Genomic DNA, 19,586 nt, shown 5'->3' on the forward strand with positions numbered 1-19,586 from the left:
TTCAGGTCTTTGATCCATTTTCACTTTATTCTTGTATATGGTGTAAGACATGGTCGAGACGAATTTTTTTGCAGATAGCTGTCCAGTTTTCCCCAACGCTGTTGGTTGAAAGGACTGTCTTCCCCGTGGTGTATTCTTGCCTCCGTTGTTGTAGATGAATTGACCACATATGCGTGGGTTATTGCTGGACTCTATTCTGTTCCATCGGAGTATAGGCCTATTTTTGTGCCAGTGCCATACTGTGGTTTTGTAATATACAGCAGGTCCTTGAATAATATCATTTCGTTATAACATTGATGAAATGCCTTAGGAACTCAACTCTTGTTTGTATCAATCAGCCTGTGGGAAATTGGTTTTGTTATGTGTTTTGCTTAAAGTTGCAGAATCTGCTGACAGCATTAAGTGCGGACTTTCTGTAGTTTGAATCAGGGAGTGTGGTGCCTCCAGCTTTGTTCTTCTTTCTCAAGATCACTTAGGTTAGTCAGGGTTTTTTGTGGTTCCATACAAGTTTTAGGATTGTTGCAGTTCTGTGAAATTGCCATTGGTATTTTGATAGGGATTGCACTGAATCTGTAGATTGCTTTGGGTAGTATAGTCATTCTGATAATAGTAATTCTTATTATCCATGAGCACAGGGTAGCCTCCCATTTATTTGTGTTGGCTTCAGTTTTTTTCATCAGTGTCTTATAATTTTCAGAGTATATATAGGTCTTTCACTTCCTTGCTTATATTTATTCCTAGGAATTTTAATCTTTTGGATGCAGTTGGAAATGGGATTGCTTTCTTAATTTTTCTTCCTGGTATTTAGTTATTATTATTAGTGTATAGAAATACAATAAAGTTCTGTATATTAATTTTGTATCCTGCAAATTTAATGGGTTCATATATTAGTTCTAGTAAGTTTTTGGTGGAGTCTGCAGTTTTCTCTATCTAGTATCATGTCACCTGCAATAAGCAACAGCTTTACTCCTCCTTTCCAATTTGGATGTCTTTTATGCATTTTTTCTTTTCTGATTGCTGTGACTAGGACTTCTAATACTGTGAGTAAAAAGTGGTGGGCATCCTTCTCTTCTTCCTGATCTTAGAGGAAAAGCTGTGAGCTTTTCACCATTGAGTATGATATTAGCTGTGGGTTTGTCATATATGGGCTTTACTATGTTGAGGTATGTTTCCTTTATACCCGCTTTGTTGAGAGTTTTTGTCATCAATGGTGTTGAGTTTTGTCAAGTGCTTTTTTTACATCTATTGAGATGATTACATGATTTTTATCCTTTGTTAATGTAATGTATCAAGTTGATTGATTTGCAGATGTTAAAACATCCTTGCAACCCTGGAATAAATCTCATTGAGTCATGGTTATGATTTTTTAATGTATTTTACAATTTGATTTGCTGATATTTTGTTGAGGAGTTTTGCATCTATGTTCTTCAGGGAGCGTGGCCTGTATATTATTATTATTTTTTTAAGTGTCTTTGTCTGGTTTTGGTATCAGGGTAATGCTGGCCTCATAGAATGAGTTTGGTAGTGTGCATTTATCTAATTTTCTGGAATAACTTGAGGACAGTTATTAACTCTGTACAGTTCAGTAGAATTCACCTGAAGCTATCTGGACCTGATCTGTTATTTGTTGATCGTTTTTTTTGATTACCGATTCACTTTCATCACTCGTAATCAGTCTATTCAGATTTTCTAGTTCTTCATGACTCAGTCTTAGAAGATTTTATATTGTTAGGAATTTATCCATTTCTTCTATAATAGATTGTCCACTTTGTTGGAGTATAGTTATTCACAGTAATCCTTTGTATTCCTGTGGTATCGGCTATAATTTCTCCTCTTTCATTTCTGATTTAATTTGTTCGGGCCCTCTTTTTTTCTTGACAAGTCTGGCTAAGGGTTTATCGATTTTGTTTTTCTTTTTTAAGAACCAGCTCTTAGTTTCTTTGACCTTGTCTGTTTTTGTGTCTCTGTTTCACTTATTTCTGCTCTGATCTTTAGAATTGCCTATCTTCTACCTACTTTGGGCCTTGTTTGTTCTTTTTTTTGTCTAGTTTCTTTAGATTTCTTATTTGAGATTTTTCTCGTTTCTTGAGGTAGACCTGTATGGCTATAACTTACCTTTTAGAACTGCTTTTGCTGCGTCCCAAAGATTTTGCAAGGTTGTGTTTCATTTTCTTTTTCCTTTTCTTTTTCTTATTAGTTTCAGGTGTACAAAACAATGCAATAGTTATCCTTTACATCCCTCACAAAGTGACAACCCCCTCTCCCAATCCAACCACTCTCCCACCCCCGATATTATACATATCTATTACAATTCCATTGACTCCTCTCCCATACTATACTCCACATCCTATGACTATATATGTATTAAATTATAGTTGACATATACTATTATTCACCAGCAACTTCAGATGTACAGTGCAGTGGTCAGGCCACTACACCGTCCATGAAGTGGCCTCCCTAACAAGACATGAGTCCATCTGGCCCCCTAAAAAATATTTACAACATTATTGATTATATTCCCCAAACTGTCTTTTCTATCCCTGAGGCCATATTGTAGTTACCAATTTTCATTGTCTTGTCCCTTCCCCTTCTCCTTTGTGTTTCATTTTCATTTGCCTCCAGGTATACTTTATTTCTTCTTTGGTATCTGCATTGACCCGTTGGTTGTTTAATAGCATATTGCTTCATCTCCACGTGCTTGTATTGTTTCCAATTTTCTTCTCGTAATTGATTTCTAGTTTCATACCATTATGGTTGGCAAAGATGCTTGATGTGATTTCAGTCTTTTTAAACTTATTGAGAATTGTTTTGTATCCCACCATGTGGTCTATCCTGGAGAATGTTTCACGTGCACTTGAAAAGAATGTGTATTCTGATGCTTTGGGGTGGAATGTTCCGTATATATCAGTGAAGTCCATCAGGTCTTTGTGTTGTTTAACGCTACTGTTTCCTTGCTGATATTCTGTCTGAATGATCTATCCATTGATGTAAGGGGGGTGTTAAAGTCCCTTACTATTGTTGTACTGCTGTCTGTTGCCACTTTTATTTTTTTAATATTTACTGTCTATATTTAGGGCCTCCTGTGTTGGGTACACACATACTTACAACTGTTATATCCTGTCATTGGATGGATTCCTTCATTGCATTGTGAAATACATTTATTTTTCAATATTACACTTGGCATAATATAGATTTTGTAAACAAGTTGTTTTCTGTCATTACTGCTAGTTAGCAGTTCTATTTTTTTAATAAAAAAAGTTTATTTAATTTTCAAGAAGCTTCTCTTCTTAGTACCAGTTCCGCTTCTGAGTGGCTTACTCCTTCATAGCTTAGAATATAGGAAGAGATTTTAAAAAAGTGATTTTTACAAAACTTAATTAGAAAAATTAATCTGCAATAAAATCTTACCACACTGTATACTCCAAAGGTGTAAATAAACCTGCTATTACAGCAAACCTGTTTGCACCAAAGTTGCATTTGTTGTATGTGATGAAGTATTTCCTGTTGGCTGATTGCTCTAGCGAAAGGGAAAAAAATTGAAACAAATGAGAGCAGCTAGATGAATACTGCTCCAGTGCGGCGTCTGACTTGCTTTCCTAGTGCCCCCCGAAGAGGAAAGACAGAGTACTTTCTCTTTGCATGCGCACTTGTGAATTTGGTTATTGTATGTGTTTGTACGTGCTGAACATAGAACTGAGTTTTTTTTAAAGTTAACTAGAATGCTCTAATCTGATCTGTGTGCTAAACAACTCCTTGACACTCCCTGCTGCTGGTGGTGGGGTTCTGTGGTGGTTGCTGAAGGCTTAACTCCCCCCACCTTTCACAGTGAGACAAAGGCTTCTCCGATTTTTGATGCTGCCAGCAGAGTAAATGCATGGCCGTCATTCAAACCAGTATCAGAATTTTCACACTGGAGTCTCCTGAGTGTACAATTCATGTTCCCCACACTATTTCCAAGTGCGATATAGCCTCTGATTTCAACTTGGAAAATTAGTGTTCTCGAAGCAGGCATTAAAACAGTTTCATTTTGGGTGCCAAGCGCCACCTGTGGCCACATGCCCTCTTCCCCACGCCTTCCCCAGCGCCTCTCTGGCTCTTCCCTCGGTGGTCAGCGTGGCTCGGAGCTGCAAAGGGAGCATCTGTTCAAGCTATGCTGGAGGGTCTTGCACCCATTTATTTTTAACTGCCAGCCTGTTTCTTGACTTAAACAGTTGCTCTGGGAAGAAGCTATTATCTGGTTTTAAACTGTGCCCATTTAACCTCTCCGCCAGCACAACAAGTATTTATTAAAAACAGTCGGAGCAGCTGCAGGGCAGCCTAATTTTCACGGGTGGCCCATCGAACCCCATTGAAACTGGGCCCCAATTCCTGGCTTTTCATGCTCGAGCTGATAGGAGATTTCTCTGTCGCTTAATTTGGAAATATACAGGTTTTTTCCAGTCACATGTTACAGTGGTCAGTTTTAATAAAATACCTGTTTCAGTGCAAGGGACAGAGCTACCTGGTGTGAATTCCAGGTCCACACTTTACCATTTTATAGTCATTACAAATCACCTGACTTCCCAATGCTTCCTCTGTAAGAAACGATAATAGTCGTGACATCTCATGAAGCCACCTCATAATATTTCCCGTGTCACCAGCCCATGAACCCATGAGGTCAAGGATGCATCCTGTTCACTTCTGGCCCCCAGCATCTAGAACAGTGTAGTACCGTCAAGTAGAGGCCTGATAAACATTTGTTAGAAGCTCAGCAAGGCGATACATGCATGCATCTAACACAGTGCCTGGAGCACAGCACCAGTAACAACAGAGGTTTCTGGGTTTTTCCCCCCTTGGCATTAATTAAAGCTCTTAAATATTACCAGGTACATTTAAAAAATGAGAAATCCTATTTCATAAATGCCTTTTGTAGAAGAAATATTGATCTACCACTCAGCCATTCTGTATTGACCCCAGATAATATTTCTTCAATTAAGTAAGTATAGCCTTTCTCAGTTAAGTCTGCTGGTAATTTCCAGGCTGACTTGAATTTGAAGGAAAGGATGAGAATTCATCCCTATCCCTGAATTTAGTGTGTCTTTTTTAATCAAAGCAAAGTATAAGATGACTCGTGTCCTTTTAATTTTCCCAACAAGGAGTGTTGAAAGCTTTCTTTTCTTCAGTTTGCTCTGATTCAAGAGAAAGAAGCAAGATTTCTAAACTGCATTTCCTTATTTCTACTCTGACTTAACAAACATCATTCAACTGTCCTAGGACATAGTTTAAAAAAGGAATATAATACTTTTTCCATTCCACTTTGCATTTGGATTTTTGTAGGGTTTTTATGAATGCTGTAGAATATTAGAGCAAAAGGGATTTCAGAAACCATCTCCTCTTTCTCATCCCTGCTTCTTAAAGATGAGGAAAGGGAATAAAAAGAGAAGTCGAGGTTAGTCAGTGGCAAAGCTGAAACGTGAACAGATTTCTGACCTTGGACTGATTTTTTGCCCCGCCTCTCTTGTTTAAAAAACCAACGAACATAAAAATAGCAACCCAAATCTAACCACATAAACAGAGCTTCAGTGGTTCTGGTTTTTTCTCATTCAAATGTTTGCAGAAATTGCAGGGCTAAATTTTAAGCTAAAATGTTGAGAAAATTCTGTATGTAACTTGTAAAACTTTTCTCATGTAGCTAGAATAAACCAACTAATTCAATGAAATTTTTTGATATTTGAAGACTGTCTTTAGAATTTTCAGTAGTTAGTAGTTTTCCTCTAATATGAGCCTTTCTGCGTTTCTATAATGTTATCCTCCATTTCTTACTTTTACTCATGTCAGGAGGTTAAAATGACACAAGTCTCTGCTATAATGAAATCCATTCCATTTTACCTACAGCCATAAATGCTCATAAATCAGTGGTAGTGGAGTCCTGCGTCCCGCGCTGTCCACGCTCCCCAGTCCATAGCAATCGCGTGGTCGTTTTAATGTCTGATCGCATCACTCTGCCACTCGCCGTTTTCTTGTACAGCTGTGAAAAGAGGTCCCAACGTTCTGGAGGCCATAGTAATTAATAGGCACAGTGGTCATGGATTTAAAAAAAGGTCTTTAGCAAATAAATATACTACATTCATTACGTTGGAAATGTGGGAACGCATCACTGCATTTAAATGCCTTCCGGGTGTTCCTGAGTGTTCGGGCTCTCCGGCCGCTCCGCCAGGTGGAGGTGGGGACGAGTGGCGGGTCTCAGCCCCCAGCCGGCGTCGGAGGCGGAGGCCCCGGAGGGAGCGTGTCAGATGGAGGTGGTGGGGCCGCCCTCGCCTGCCTGTGCTCAGCAGCTGATGATGAATCTACCTGACGAATAATGGTCGTGCAGGGGACAGACTTTCTCCTCTTCTTATCTAATGACGCTTTCGGAAATGTGTCATCGAAGCGGTCAGTGCCACCCTTAGATTTGCACTTTAGATTGAGATGCAGGTAACCATTGAGTGTTCAGTAGAAAGGAGCGTGTTGCTTGCAAAACGACCAGAATCGGCGCCTGGGCTTCCAGCAGCAGCGCCAGTGACCCCCAGCAGCCCACGGGCAGAGGCTTTGCGTACATCCATTTTTCTACTTGCATTTTCGGTTTAGTTTCGTGGACATCCTCGTGGTCCTCGTTGTCTCCGTGAGTTCCGTGTGCGTGCAGTGAAGGTGTTGTGCTGGGGCTAGTCCCTGCAAAATGCTAGCATTTGTTCTTCTTTTTCCCAGTCATCAGCCTTTCACACTCGTAGCAAACCCCTAATGTGCCGCAGCTCTCCCAGGGCTACTGGTTAAAATCACCTTTGCTGTTGGTCAGCTCGGACCCTGGGAGCCTCGGCGCTCCGGGCGCCCCTGTGGGTTCCAGAAGGCTCTCTGCTCACCCCTCACTGCCGGCCACTTGCTCAGGTGCCCGAGCCAGCCGCCTGCGCTCTGCCCGGTGAAGCGCCGTGTACCTGCCGTCCTTCCCGGGGTGCAGGTGGTGTGTAAATATTTCCAATAATCCATGTCAGCCACGCACACACACAGGTGAACGGGCGGAACCCCCAAAGCCAGATAGCCTTGTTTACTTTACCCAGTAACAAGACCAGGTCCTTAAACCCAGCTGTTTCTCAAAGTTTCCTCCCTTTTCTGACCCCGACAGAAATCGTCAAATTCACTGGTTTGTCTTCAGAGTAAAGGCTGCCATTCAGTAACTTTTTTCTTAAAGTTTGTCTCTTTTATTTTGTACCCGAAGCGTTTGTATTTTATTTAAATTTCTTTAGTCCTGTTTGCATATTCGTTCCCTTTTCTCCTTCACCTTCATAAATACTTGCCTCCGTCCATTCTGACCAGGACTACACGTTATTAGTAAAAATTGATTCCCGTCCAGGCAGGATTTCTTGTGACTACATGGTTCTGAGGTTTTCTTTCACCTTTAGTGCAGTTTCCACAGTGACTATTAGGCTGTGACTTTATTTATTTGGAGAACTGACTCCTGCCTTTAAGGATGATGCTGTTTTGATTGTTGGTGTTACCCTTCTTTTTGCCTCCCTCTAAACACCCCTGTTCAGTCTCGTGAGTTATAATCTCATTAAAATTTACAGCGACTATCTGGGGTGTTCTTGAAAATTAATTGAAAAAGGAGAACCCTTCCTGTTCTCTGTGAGTAGCAGTGTGTTTTGCTGGCTCTTGCTTCAAGCAACTAAAATCCCTAAATGTGGGTCTCAAACTTTGATTTTCTGTTTTGCAAAATGTCTTAGGCTAATGATGGTGAAATAGCTATCTAAATTTGAAATTTAATTATATTCACTTCAAAAGTCACTTCAATGTTTTTTACTCTTCAACATAGAGTGCCTTTGTTTATTTTTAAATGTTTAATAAATATTTACTATATTAGCATGTATTATGTTAGCATTTTCTAAAACGGTCATAAGAGAAAAAAGTATTAACACATCAAACAAACAAAACCAAAAATGATCCAGAGTACCCTGTCTCTAAGAAGGCCTCATCTCGTAGGAGTAATCACTCAGACATTTGTTCACAGATGTCAGTGACTTTTCACATGTTGTTATATAACCTTTGATGTACACAAGTCTGTTATATTCTTTCTAAAGTAGAAGTAAGGTAGTGAAAGTTAATGATGATATAATTTGTAATTTTAAGAGCCACCACTGTGTCCTAAGGAGTGTTTCTGTAAAAGTTAGTATAATTTACTTATGTATAGCCTACTAAGTTGTTATATATTACTATTTATATTTAAATAAATTATTATTGTGCTTACTTCTTTGGGATATGCAGTCATATTCTTTTTAGATACAGAAGTGAAGTCAATGTGAATCCCTTACCTAGGCGTCCTTGTTAGAATTCCCTTCTTCCCGGTAGCTGTGTCCCCCTGGCGCCATCAAAAGGCGATAAATTGAGGCTTGAGCCCCCGCCCCCTTTTTAGTTAGGAAAGATGTTAATGAGCTGTTTGAGGGTCAAGGGGTGAGAAGGAAATTTAAAGTTTTGAGTATTCTGAAAAACAGTTTTCTGATCGTAATGAGTTATTTCGGGGACATTTTTAATCCAGAATTTTGCGTGTAATTCCTTACCCCAGTCGCATCTTCATTTTCATGCCGCTCTGGTTTTCCTTGGTCTGTTCTCTGCAGTGGGTACGCCTTATTACATGTCTCCAGAGAGAATACATGAAAATGGGTACAACTTCAAATCTGACATCTGGTCTCTTGGCTGTCTACTGTATGAGGTAGGTAATGTTGATAATTCCAAATTGGGATGTATTCCTACTCACTGTAATACATTTCCCTTATCTTAGAGTATACACTTATTTTGTCCTAGGTGATGTTTAAGAATTAGTGTTTTAGTTACGAAGAGTTAATTCCATGGCTTAGTAACTGCTTTTATAGTGGAATTTAGTAACTGTATATTCTTCCACATTTACTCCCTCCAATATATTTTTAAGGAGTTCCCTTTTGATGAGAATTTTATTTTTTAAAATGTTTTTATGTTAATATGATGTTTTCAGCATATCTTATTTATAAAAATGTATATTTGAATATCTCTGAAAAAACTCATCCATGCAATGTAGGAGAGGTATAATGGAATGGATTTAAAATATGAAGCACAGTAAATATCTTATCACATTTTTTTTCACTTTATGTAGACTAATTGGACTTTAAGGATAGTATGCAAAGAGATCATTCTCCTAGGTTATCACTTAATTTCATTTCCATGAGTTAACAGTTTGTGTTGGTCAAGCTCAGTGATATGCTCTCTCCTGTTTTACTGCTGAGAATTTATCAAAGGGAGATAAAATTGTGTAGGTAGATCCTCAGGCAAATATTGCAATGCAGTAATTTCGATGGATAGAAGAAAGCATAATATCAGCCCATTTATATCCCTGTGATAAAGTAATGGCATCAAAGAGTATCTGAAGCTAGTGACTTCTGTCATTTTTTTTAATTGAATTGAATGGTAATCTTCCTAGAAATATAGGCTTTGAGTCAAAGCTGTTTATTTAAAAGTAGTCTACATTTAAGTCACTCTTTGAATATTGGGTTGTCGGAAAAGTCGTGACGTATTTTTTTTATGTTTTTCGTTGCAAAAATGCATCATGACTTTTCCGACAATCCAGTAAAATAAAATGAAGGAAAATAATACAGGATCATCTTCCTATTTTAATGGACACAAAGGGAATCTATGTGGGTAGATAGCAGCCATTGTATTTCTAACTCTGTATTTTATATCTCTTGGCCTCTTAACTTAAATATGTAATGAGGTCATCTGTTTTCATTGTTCCACCCATACTTGAAATTGAAGCATAAGAAGTTTTTTTTAAAAAATGTGTATCATGATCTTTGATTGTTATATTTTACTGATTGCAGATTCAAATTTCCAAAATTTAAGAGAGTATTTATTTTGAGTTTATTTATTTTGTTCTCCTTACTAAAGTGACTAATATCTACTTCGATAGAAAGGATTTTTAAATGTTCTTAAATTACATCCCTAGGGTAATTTTTATTATGAAAAATTATGAATTCGTGACTTAACAAAATATGTTTTTATATATGCACATGAGATTGAAAGAGATTTATTTATGCTCACTGTAGTATATTCTGTTATAATTTGGTACAATGTTGAAAGAACTGACTTGATTATATTACATTACTGTAATGTTTAAAAGTCACTGTGTACATTTTAAAATATTTTATGCCTGCTTAGGTAACTAACCTTAGGTTCCTTCAGGCCCTAGTCTAATATTATCAAAGCAACATTTTCCTTTTCAACACCTAAAAGGAAATAGCAGATTGGATTCCACAAATGAGATGAAATTTAGCAATGGAAAGGAAAAAGTTCAGTTGAGGTGATTAGTGTTTTTTGGGGTTTGCGTGATTCTTTTGGGGCCAGCAGACTCTTGTGTCCCAACTGAACTAATTCTTCCCATTCTGAATTCACCTCTGAGAGGCAGTGTCCCTTTTTTGTGTCTGCTGAAAATGACCACCAAAATAAAAATTATTTCTTTGGACACTCCTACATCCATGCGTTCTATGTGGATGATTTTGAAGTCAAGTATTTATCATGTGAACATTAGTTTTCATTTCAGTGCATTTTCTCAATTCCTGTATGCTAGTCATTTGGAAGAACTAGAATTTCTCTAAAGATTCAGTTTACTTATGTTATTATCTCCTTCCAGTTATGTTTTAATATGGTGTTGCTAGAAATACCCAGCATCATTTAGCTTTAAAAAACTGGTTGTAAGATTACACAGATATTTCATATTGTGTCCCGCTAAGAATTTACAATGAAGGAGTCGGAAGCCTTTTTTGAAAATGTATTTGAAACTCAGAGAATTAGACTTTCAAATATTCTTGAAACCTTAAAACACACACACACACACACACACACACACACACACACACACACAAAACACCTAGCAGTACAGTTTTAATTGATATGCAACAAAGTCGGCTTTACTAATTAAAACCAAGATGCTGTGCTTTTGCTACATGGACCTTTACATGGAAAAGTAGGTTTTACACATTTCCTTTATTGTTCAGCTCAGCAATTGCATCCTTCCAGGGTTGTAGGTTGGTGGCTTACAGTTCAAAAAAAAAGAGAGCTGCCACCAGCCCTGAAGACAGACAGTGGGCTTTCGTCCCTCTGACGCCCCCAGAATACTAATCAGGAAAGCCAGGCCCTGGGGGTCAAAGAGCGAGTCAATCATTCCAGCCATCGCCTCAGCGTGGAGGATCAAATTAGCCTGAAAAATTCAGCTGCTGGGGAGAGAGTGCGAGCAGCTGTCAGGGGCGGCATCGGGATGCACTAATGAACCAGATGAATAGTGCAAAAGCTGGAAAATAAAAACAGGACAGTTGACATTTTTCATCTGTCAAAGCAGGAGATGCATGAAAATATACTATTCCCGTTTAACTCCTTAGGGGACTTTTCAGATTTTTTTTTTTAACACTCTGCACCATTGAGACAAAAGTCCCGTAATGAACTCCTAGCGTCTGATCATGAATACGTGGACACTCACCTCGGGGTTTCGCCAACGTGGAGAGCCCGCAGTTACAGACACAGTGTATTCGTTAAGGTAGCTTTTTAATACTCTCTTTTATTGTAAGGTGCCCTTGCATTTTGAACAAAAAATCGTGATTACGATTATAGCTCCTCTTTTAGAAATTTCTTCTCAAATGGAGTGTTTGCTGTTTAGGGGCATTCAGATTGGCTTTTTGTTTTATTTTTTGTTTACTTTTTCCTCTTCCTGTGGCACACACATCCCTGAGGTGGCTTTCTCTAGGTTTCCGTAGGTTCTGTGTAAAGGCTACAGGGACGCACAGGCCCGCCTCCTCCGCGGGCTCCCTTCCAGAGCCGCCCCTCCGCATCGAGGCTCTGAAGGAGTTAAAAGTCTGTCTGGAGCGCCAGAAGACAGATGAGAGCCATTTTCAGCTTGTCCTGTCCCCACTGACGCTCGCTGAGGAGCACAGCATGGGCCAGCGTGTTTCACACACACTCTGCCTGTCTGGGGACTGTACACATTGTCCTTCCAAAATCAAGCTTATTAGCACATGTAGAAAAGGGTGACTGACTTGGGGGCAGGCTCACACTCCGTGTTGTATTCTCGCTGCTGCGGTTCAGAGATTTAGAAGGTTTAGAACAGGATGCAAACACTGGAATTGAATTTTTAGTTCGTAACCCTGCTTACCACACTACTTGCTTGCACTTTAAATGTCAAGTTAGAACCTTGTCTGAAAATAAATTTGAATTCCGTAATGTCTTTTTTAAAGTTGTTCATTCTGCAAGGCGTCTTTTTTTTTTTTTCCTGCATAAAAATCTGACTTGGATGCCTTGAAGTAGCTGCTGTGACTCATAGAGATTTAGACGTATTTAGTGGTTTTTGAGACATTATCAAAAGAAAAAAAGTTCTAATCATTGTAAACTACCTGAAGACCAGTTACAACATTCAGATTGAGAAGACTTTTTTTTCCTACAGAAACTATTACGCAAGATAAAATGCTGTGCGTTCTGTTCCATTGCTGGATTATAATTCAATTTTAACTGTAGTTTTAAGTTTTTGTTACATTTTGGCCATTACACGTGTGACTTATGCCATCAATGCCTGTTCAGTTGTGAGATAAACTAGTTGCTTTTATGGAGTTATATTTACAGAGAGCTTTAAGTGGCTTTATGTTCTTTTTCTTAACATTGTTGTATGCTTCATATTCATATAAGTAAAATAAATATATGTGAATCACCTCTCACTTTTAGGGAATTTTAAATGTTGAATAAAATAACCAAATATTGAAGTAAGATATTTACAACTCACTAAATAATTCTCAGAAAAGGATATTCGTAAGAATCGAAAGGCCCAGATAACTTTATTTAAAGTGTTTGTAATTGTTTTCTGCTCCAGTGTAAAATACTTGATGAAATCACCTTTAAAGTGACCAGTAACTATATCAGTTTCATTGGGAGCGTTTTACAGATGGCTGCGTTGCAGAGTCCTTTCTACGGTGACAAAATGAATTTGTACTCGCTGTGTAAGAAGATAGAGCAGTGTGACTACCCGCCTCTTCCTTCAGATCACTACTCAGAGGAAGTAAGTCCTACACCGTTGTTCGGCCAGTGTTCATGTCGCTAACATGTGCATTTTAGTAAGAAATTGTCCTTTACCTGAAATACAGATGGCGCGTAGGGGTGGCAGGAGTAGCCCTTTCCATTGATTTATTCTCGTGGAGACTTGCTGTTTAGAGTTGACGCCGCAGTTCCTAAGGTGGGGTGGGACACATCACAGCGTGTGGCACGGCAGTGGCCATTTCTAGGTGTGATAAGAGCGGGGCTGACTTCACAGCATTCAGAACACAGGGTTTCTGAACCCACACCCAGGCTCCAGGTCATAGCGTGTGTGGACCCTCCTCCCCGCAGTCTCAGAACCACAATTAGAACTTTCTTTCTGGCAGAATCCCCCACCCCCGTTCACGTTTTCCAGAAATGGAAGCATACACATCTTCGCCACAGGTCTCAGCCCCACCCGCCCGCCTGCCCCCCACAGTCCGTCCTGCCACCACCTCATTCCGAGGGGAGGTGGTCGGGGTTTTCACTGTAGACGTGTGACAAGGTCTATTGGCCAGGACTGAACATGTTAGAAGACCCTCCCAAGATCTGAGCCTGAGCCCTTCCTCGCTAGGGTAACCTGTTGAAATGGGTTGTTTGGGCCCTACCCAACATCCAGTGCCTCATGGAACAAACCATCGCCCACTTTAGCCGCATACGTCCAATTTTACTAATATTTAAGGAGCTATGCAGAACAGCAGGGTCTTGGTTTAACTGAATGTGTTCTCAGAGCTCTTTTTAGAAAGCTCCTTGGAGATCTACCCAGAGAAAACAGTATCTTGAGTTAGGACACCCCACCTTCTCATGAGCAACAGATTCCCCCCCACCACCACCAAGGAAAAGGGCAAGGAGCAGAGGAGAAAGCTAGAGCAATTGTAATGCTCACTTATCAGGTAGTCCTGGCACCCTTCGTATTGTGAAATGAATAGCATCTGGTTTTAGCTTTATATAAGGAACATAGAGTCAGTGTCACTTGAATAATAAATATCTCTAAAGGATTTTTACCATATGTAAAGTATTTGGGGTCCCAGAATGTTCTACGTACCTTTTTGTCCTAGTAGTTTTGATACTGATAATCAGTGATGCCTGCCTTTTCGTTTCATAGCATTTGCATTCAGGTAATTAGAATAAACTCTTACCAGGCAGTGGTGATCACCCAGAAGTATTATCTTTATTTGATGTTAATGCTATTAGGTTGGCCGTTTTTAATTACTATTTTGGGTATAGCATATAAATATGGCATTTCACAAAACCCACTTCAGAGCCCAGGCCTGAAATACAGTGCGGCGTGAACAATAATGTGGAATGACCGCGAGAATGTCAGGGTCCCTCCTTTGTTGTGTCATTCATGCTGTCTCCTTTTTACCATGAGGCGCATGAATATTTCACATATCTGCATCCTCATCCCCTATTCTTCTTGACTAATTTTCAGACTGTCTAAATTTGCATTTCACATGGTAGCTGATTAGGAGACGCGAGCAGCAGTGAAGCCTCAGCAGGCGGTTACCATGGTGACCTTCAGCAGGATTTTAATGATGATACCACTGGTGCTTCGTTGAAGTCGGCCTGCCTGCAGGGTTGCTTCACTGTGGCTAAGTGTGAACTTGGCTCCGCGGCTTCTCAGCCAAGGGGCACATATCAAAGTCTGGCCCAGATAGAAGGTCTTCGAGTTGGGAAAGGAAAATAGATTCCACCTTTTTACTTCCCTCCATATAGTTTCCAGTTTCGAAAAGAAATATAAAGCAAAACATGTTATATGGGACACTTACCCCAAAAAATGTCAGTACAATTCCTCCTCTTGGTAAAATCTTGTTGTGCCATGAAAAAATAGAAAGCTATAATATCTAGGTAAACATGGAAACTAACTTTTTACTAAAGAAATGAGATATAGAAATGCAGATTAATGATGTTACTTTAATCCATTCAGTTATGTAGAAAAGTTCTCAGAACAAGAGCTTTCAAGTGCAGATGTGCTAATAAACATTTTCTCTCAAGTCAGAACCCTATTTGTTTGCAAAATAACTACTCAAAATTTATGATAGCCAAAAACCCTGGCAGATTTGATGCCGCCATCTTAATGGTATCTTAAATGTTTCTTTATAGAGTAGGTTTTTCAGATCTTTCAAAAGTCCAAATTACCATTTAACTTTTTAGCATGACAAAAAATAGGAAACAATGACAAGTGGAATACAAGTGGAATTTGAAACTGAACTTTTAATCAGAAGACCAGTTCACTGAGTGTCAATATTATAGCTAAAACGATACCAGACACTGCTGACGACCAGTGCGGGTTCTAGAAGGCCATGCGGGTTTTTATGGGCACTGCGTCCTCTTTCTGAAACACCCTGTTCTTTACCCTGCAAACTCACTCTCTTTAAAACAAAGTTTGGGCGGCGGTGTCTGCGTCGTTACCCTGCTCCCCTCTCTCCTTGCCCATACCCTCCCCTGGGCAGGACCCCACATCAGAGTTGTTTCTCTGCTCCCCTCTGGACTGTGTGGCTCCTGCTGAGAAGTCCCTGCTTGTCATTGGTGTATCTCCAGGGCCGGGCACATTCCGAAGGGTCAGTGATTGACTGAATGATGGACTGGGTGAGGGAGTGAGGTGGGGAAAGAGGGGGAGCAAAGGCACCAGTGAAACAAAGATCACATGAACCAATAAGGGACAACGGAATGAGTGAGAGAAACTTCTCCAAAGAACTTGCTGTTGGGTTGTCGGAAAAGTCATGACGTAGTTTTTCTATGTTTTTCATTGCAAAAATGCGTCATGTCTTTTCTGACAACCCAATATCTGGTAAGGCAGAAAATGACTGAAACGATAGGCTCGACAATAAGGCAGTAGCCTTTTCTTGATAGTACCTGCTATGTGATTGCTTTTCATTCTTACAAGCAAGCGACATTATTTTTGGAATATCCAGTGTTCATTTAGTGGGAAATAAGACAAATGGATTATTTCCCCTCGGTTTCAGTATGGAATTTCTTTGCGAGATACTGGAGTGATCATCAGAAAATCAGGGTGATCTTAGTTTGAGAAAGTGGAGTGGGGGGAAATTAAATTGAAGACTTGGAAACAATGCTTTGAATGAAAAAGAAATGTAAATGCCTATAAAACGTTGGTAAGATGGCTAACCCCTTGTGATAAACTGGATATGTTATTACAGCAGTGCTCGTTGGTCTAAACTGGTTGCTATGGCAGTTGTCTATGTTTAGTTGTAATTTGAAGTTTATTGTAAATAAGAAAGTCTTGTAGGACACAATATTTGAGGTTATCTTCCAATTTTATTTTTGAAAACTTGCTAATTCCATAGATCTTACTACTTCTTTTTATAGGTGAAGAAACCAAAATGTAATTTTGGAAGTGGGATTATTAAACCAGTAATCAGATTTCACATTATTTAATGCCTCCCTTCTTGGACATTAAGTATCTGTTTGTGTCCTGGCTTTATACCTCCAGTCCACAGATAGAAATGTATCTGTTTTTAGTAAAAATCAATTAACAGGACTACTTCTCAAGTATACAGTTACCCTTTAAAATATCAGCCGAAAAGGTCACATCCAATCAAGAACTGATGGAGAATGAGTGAAATCTCATCAGCTTTCACCTCATAAATGAGAATAAAATTTTACCCTCCTTTCCATTGGTTTCATTTTCCTTTCTTAGACCATGCCCCTCCCCCCATCCCCCTGCCTTTCTTTTAAGTTGAGACATGGAAGGCAGGGGGGAGGGTGTTCTCCCACCTTTCTGCCTCCTCAGGAGTGGTTGTTGAGTGGTGCGTTCTGGCCATGTCTTTCCTCTATTTCACTCAAACGCATAAGAATTTTCACCATCATTTTTGTTTTTCTGAAGACAAGAAAGTATTGATTTTCTTCAGAGTATTTAAAATATAAGGATTAAAAAGCACAGTGCTTTTTCTATGCTTGATTATATATGAATAATAAAATAATAATACATTTTTAATCGAAGTAAACTGATTTCAGATATTTATAGGTTATTGTAGACTGTAAATATATCTACATGGCTTTCAGTGAAGTTGGAATACTGAATTGCATTCAGCTTTGGAAACCACCATTTTCTGTGATCTAATAGGAACTTCCCTGTTACGAGACAAGGGCTCTGACACTGTTCCCATTTTACATGCGAGCAGACAGAGACCCTGAAGCGTCACAACCAGTCCCCTGCGGGGACCCCAGCGCGGGGGCCACCGGCCACACAGCCGGACGTGAGCCCTCAGGCGGTATGTGGGGGGCCTCCCGACTCCCCGCTTGGACTCGTCAGTTCTTGTCTTTCCTCTGTTCTTACCCTCTCACCCACCACGTTCCCCAGGGGACCCCACCTTCAAGGGCACAGGCACACTCAGGTGTTTGCGCAGAGCGCTCTCCTGCCCAGTGATGGATGACTCGGAGGCCTGGGACACCGAGAGAGAGGAGAGAATGAGCAGCCGTGTGCAGCAGGGCAGGCACTGCTGCCGCGTGCGAGGCGAGGTCAAGGCCGCTGCATGGGTTTCAAGCAACGCATCAGGCGTGTGGGCCCTTAGATGCTAAACAAAAGGGGTTGCAGTTTGCTGTAACTTGGCTGGTACTTGATTTTCCGAAAGGTTGCCCTTAAGGAAACAAAATACTAAATGAAAGCTTTAAAAATTATGACTGACTTTTTTACCTGACATTTATAAATGCTTTTTATTTATATTTAAATTCAGGATATCCTGAAAGAAGCTTTTTAAGAAAGTTGAGTCAGTAACAACACACATGACCTTTGTTTTAGTTCATAAAAGAGCTGCTTTATGTAAATAAGGAAAAACAAGATGAAAAGTGTCAGGCTCAGACTATACTTGCATATTTTGAAGTTAAACTAAGTTTATAAAACTTTTCTATTCATTTGAGTCATCTAAATAGCCCTATTTTATAGTTCCTAGATTCACTAATTGCAATAGAACTACATAAATTCCCTGGAGTTATTACGGGAAATTAACCAATATTATTTAAATGGGTGCTGAAAGATTCTTCTTAATACACTGTCCCTAGAATGTGTAAACAAGGGACATTATATTATCTGGCAGAAATTATGTTTGGAGATAAATCTGTTTTCAGAAATATCTCTGTAGTCCTTATAATTACATAATACAATGCTAAGTGAGATGAGAATACTTTAAAATGTAGAAAACTATATAATAATATTAAACATATAACTGTGCCATTGTTTATTAAAATTAGCTTGACATTGAGTGTTTTCTCAAACACTATTAACAGCATTTGGTTTTCCTTCCTAAAATGGTCTTAGTAAGTTTCATGTTCTCATCATTTATATCTATATGAGCACCGTACCTAAACTTGTCACATAAGATTTGAATGTTCCACTTAAGCTTTGAATGTTCCATTTTTGTTTAAAAAAAATATTTAAGCGGGCCCTTTGTTCACTTATGCTTCTGAAGTGATAATGGGGACTTGCTCCTTAAAGACACGAGTCCAAAACGGCGCCCTATATTTCACATATCCTGTGGGTCCTATAAAACCATGTAACTTCCTGTAAGATTTTCACAGTTTTCAAGAGATACTGAACGCTCTTCAGTTGTGAATGTAGACATTACATTACCATATATCTGGGTAAGATTGCTTTCTTTTCCCCTTTCCCGCTATCCCCAAGTCAATCACTAGTGACACTTTGGTGTACAAGTTGGATACGCCTAATCATTTTGTATAAATATCTAAAGCTCTGAAACATAGCGTGCTTTAATGTATGAGACCCACTTTGGGTGTGAACATGTGTCCTTGAGTACATGGAAACTGGGCATATCTCGGAGGCTGATAGCACGTAATTGGTCTCAGAGGGATTAAGATGGGGGTGAAAAAGCAACAGTACCAATAGCGCGGGTCTTTATTATTCTCCTGAGAGTTGGGTTAGTGACCTGAAGCGATAATGCACAAAAGAGTGCTGTTGTTACCTGCACGTGACTGAACTTGCTAGTGATTGGGCGATCACCCTGACAACAGTGACTGTGAGCCAGCACGCTCTTCTTTTTAGTATTTTTGGTACCAACCTACCTGTTTTGACATTTATTTAGAAATATATAGATCAAAATATATTAGTGTTTTTCTACTTTACTGACAACAAATATTCATTAATTTCTATATGACTTATGAGTTCATAATCCTTTGGCAATGCTATAAATAATTCATTTTATTTTTACATGCTGTGATTTTTTTTTCTCGTTTTAATGTTTCTGTGTTGTTTATAAGTTATCCTTCAGCATCTGAATAAACAGGGTTTTTTTTGGTTTTGTAAAGGTTTTTGCATAGTTAGATCTTTATTTTTGCCTTATTTTTTATTTTTTATTTTTTTAAGATTTTTATTGGGGGAATGGGGGGATGGGAACAATGGTGGGGAATTGGGGGAAGGGGAACAGACAAGTTGCTGTCCTTTTGTTCTTCTGTCTAGTTGTGGAGGACGTTGCTTCACTGGCCCAAGTTGGCACCATCATTGTGCTCTTCCCAGGTGAGGCAGATCAGTT

At 39.3% G+C, this 19,586-nt stretch overlaps 1 protein-coding gene across 5 annotated transcripts in view; it reads left to right on the forward strand.

The window, feature by feature from the left end:
* NEK7 (NIMA related kinase 7) overlaps positions 1-19,586 on the forward strand; it is a 106,954-nt gene that overhangs the window by 79,477 nt on the left and 7,891 nt on the right. For 4 of the 5 annotated variants that reach the window (XM_019638126.1, XM_019638125.1, XM_019638124.1 and 1 more), the window contains 2 exons: positions 8,622-8,716; positions 12,884-13,069. In XM_019638126.1, the coding sequence (XP_019493671.1) occupies positions 8,622-8,716; positions 12,884-13,069 (281 nt within the window). The remainder of the gene's footprint in view (positions 1-8,621; positions 8,717-12,883; positions 13,070-19,586) is intronic. The other variant, XM_019638127.1, reaches the window with a different exon arrangement.

This window comes from Hipposideros armiger, unplaced genomic scaffold, assembly GCF_001890085.2.
Source record: "Hipposideros armiger isolate ML-2016 unplaced genomic scaffold, ASM189008v1 scaffold_37, whole genome shotgun sequence".
Classification (NCBI taxonomy): Eukaryota; Metazoa; Chordata; class Mammalia; order Chiroptera; family Hipposideridae; genus Hipposideros; species Hipposideros armiger.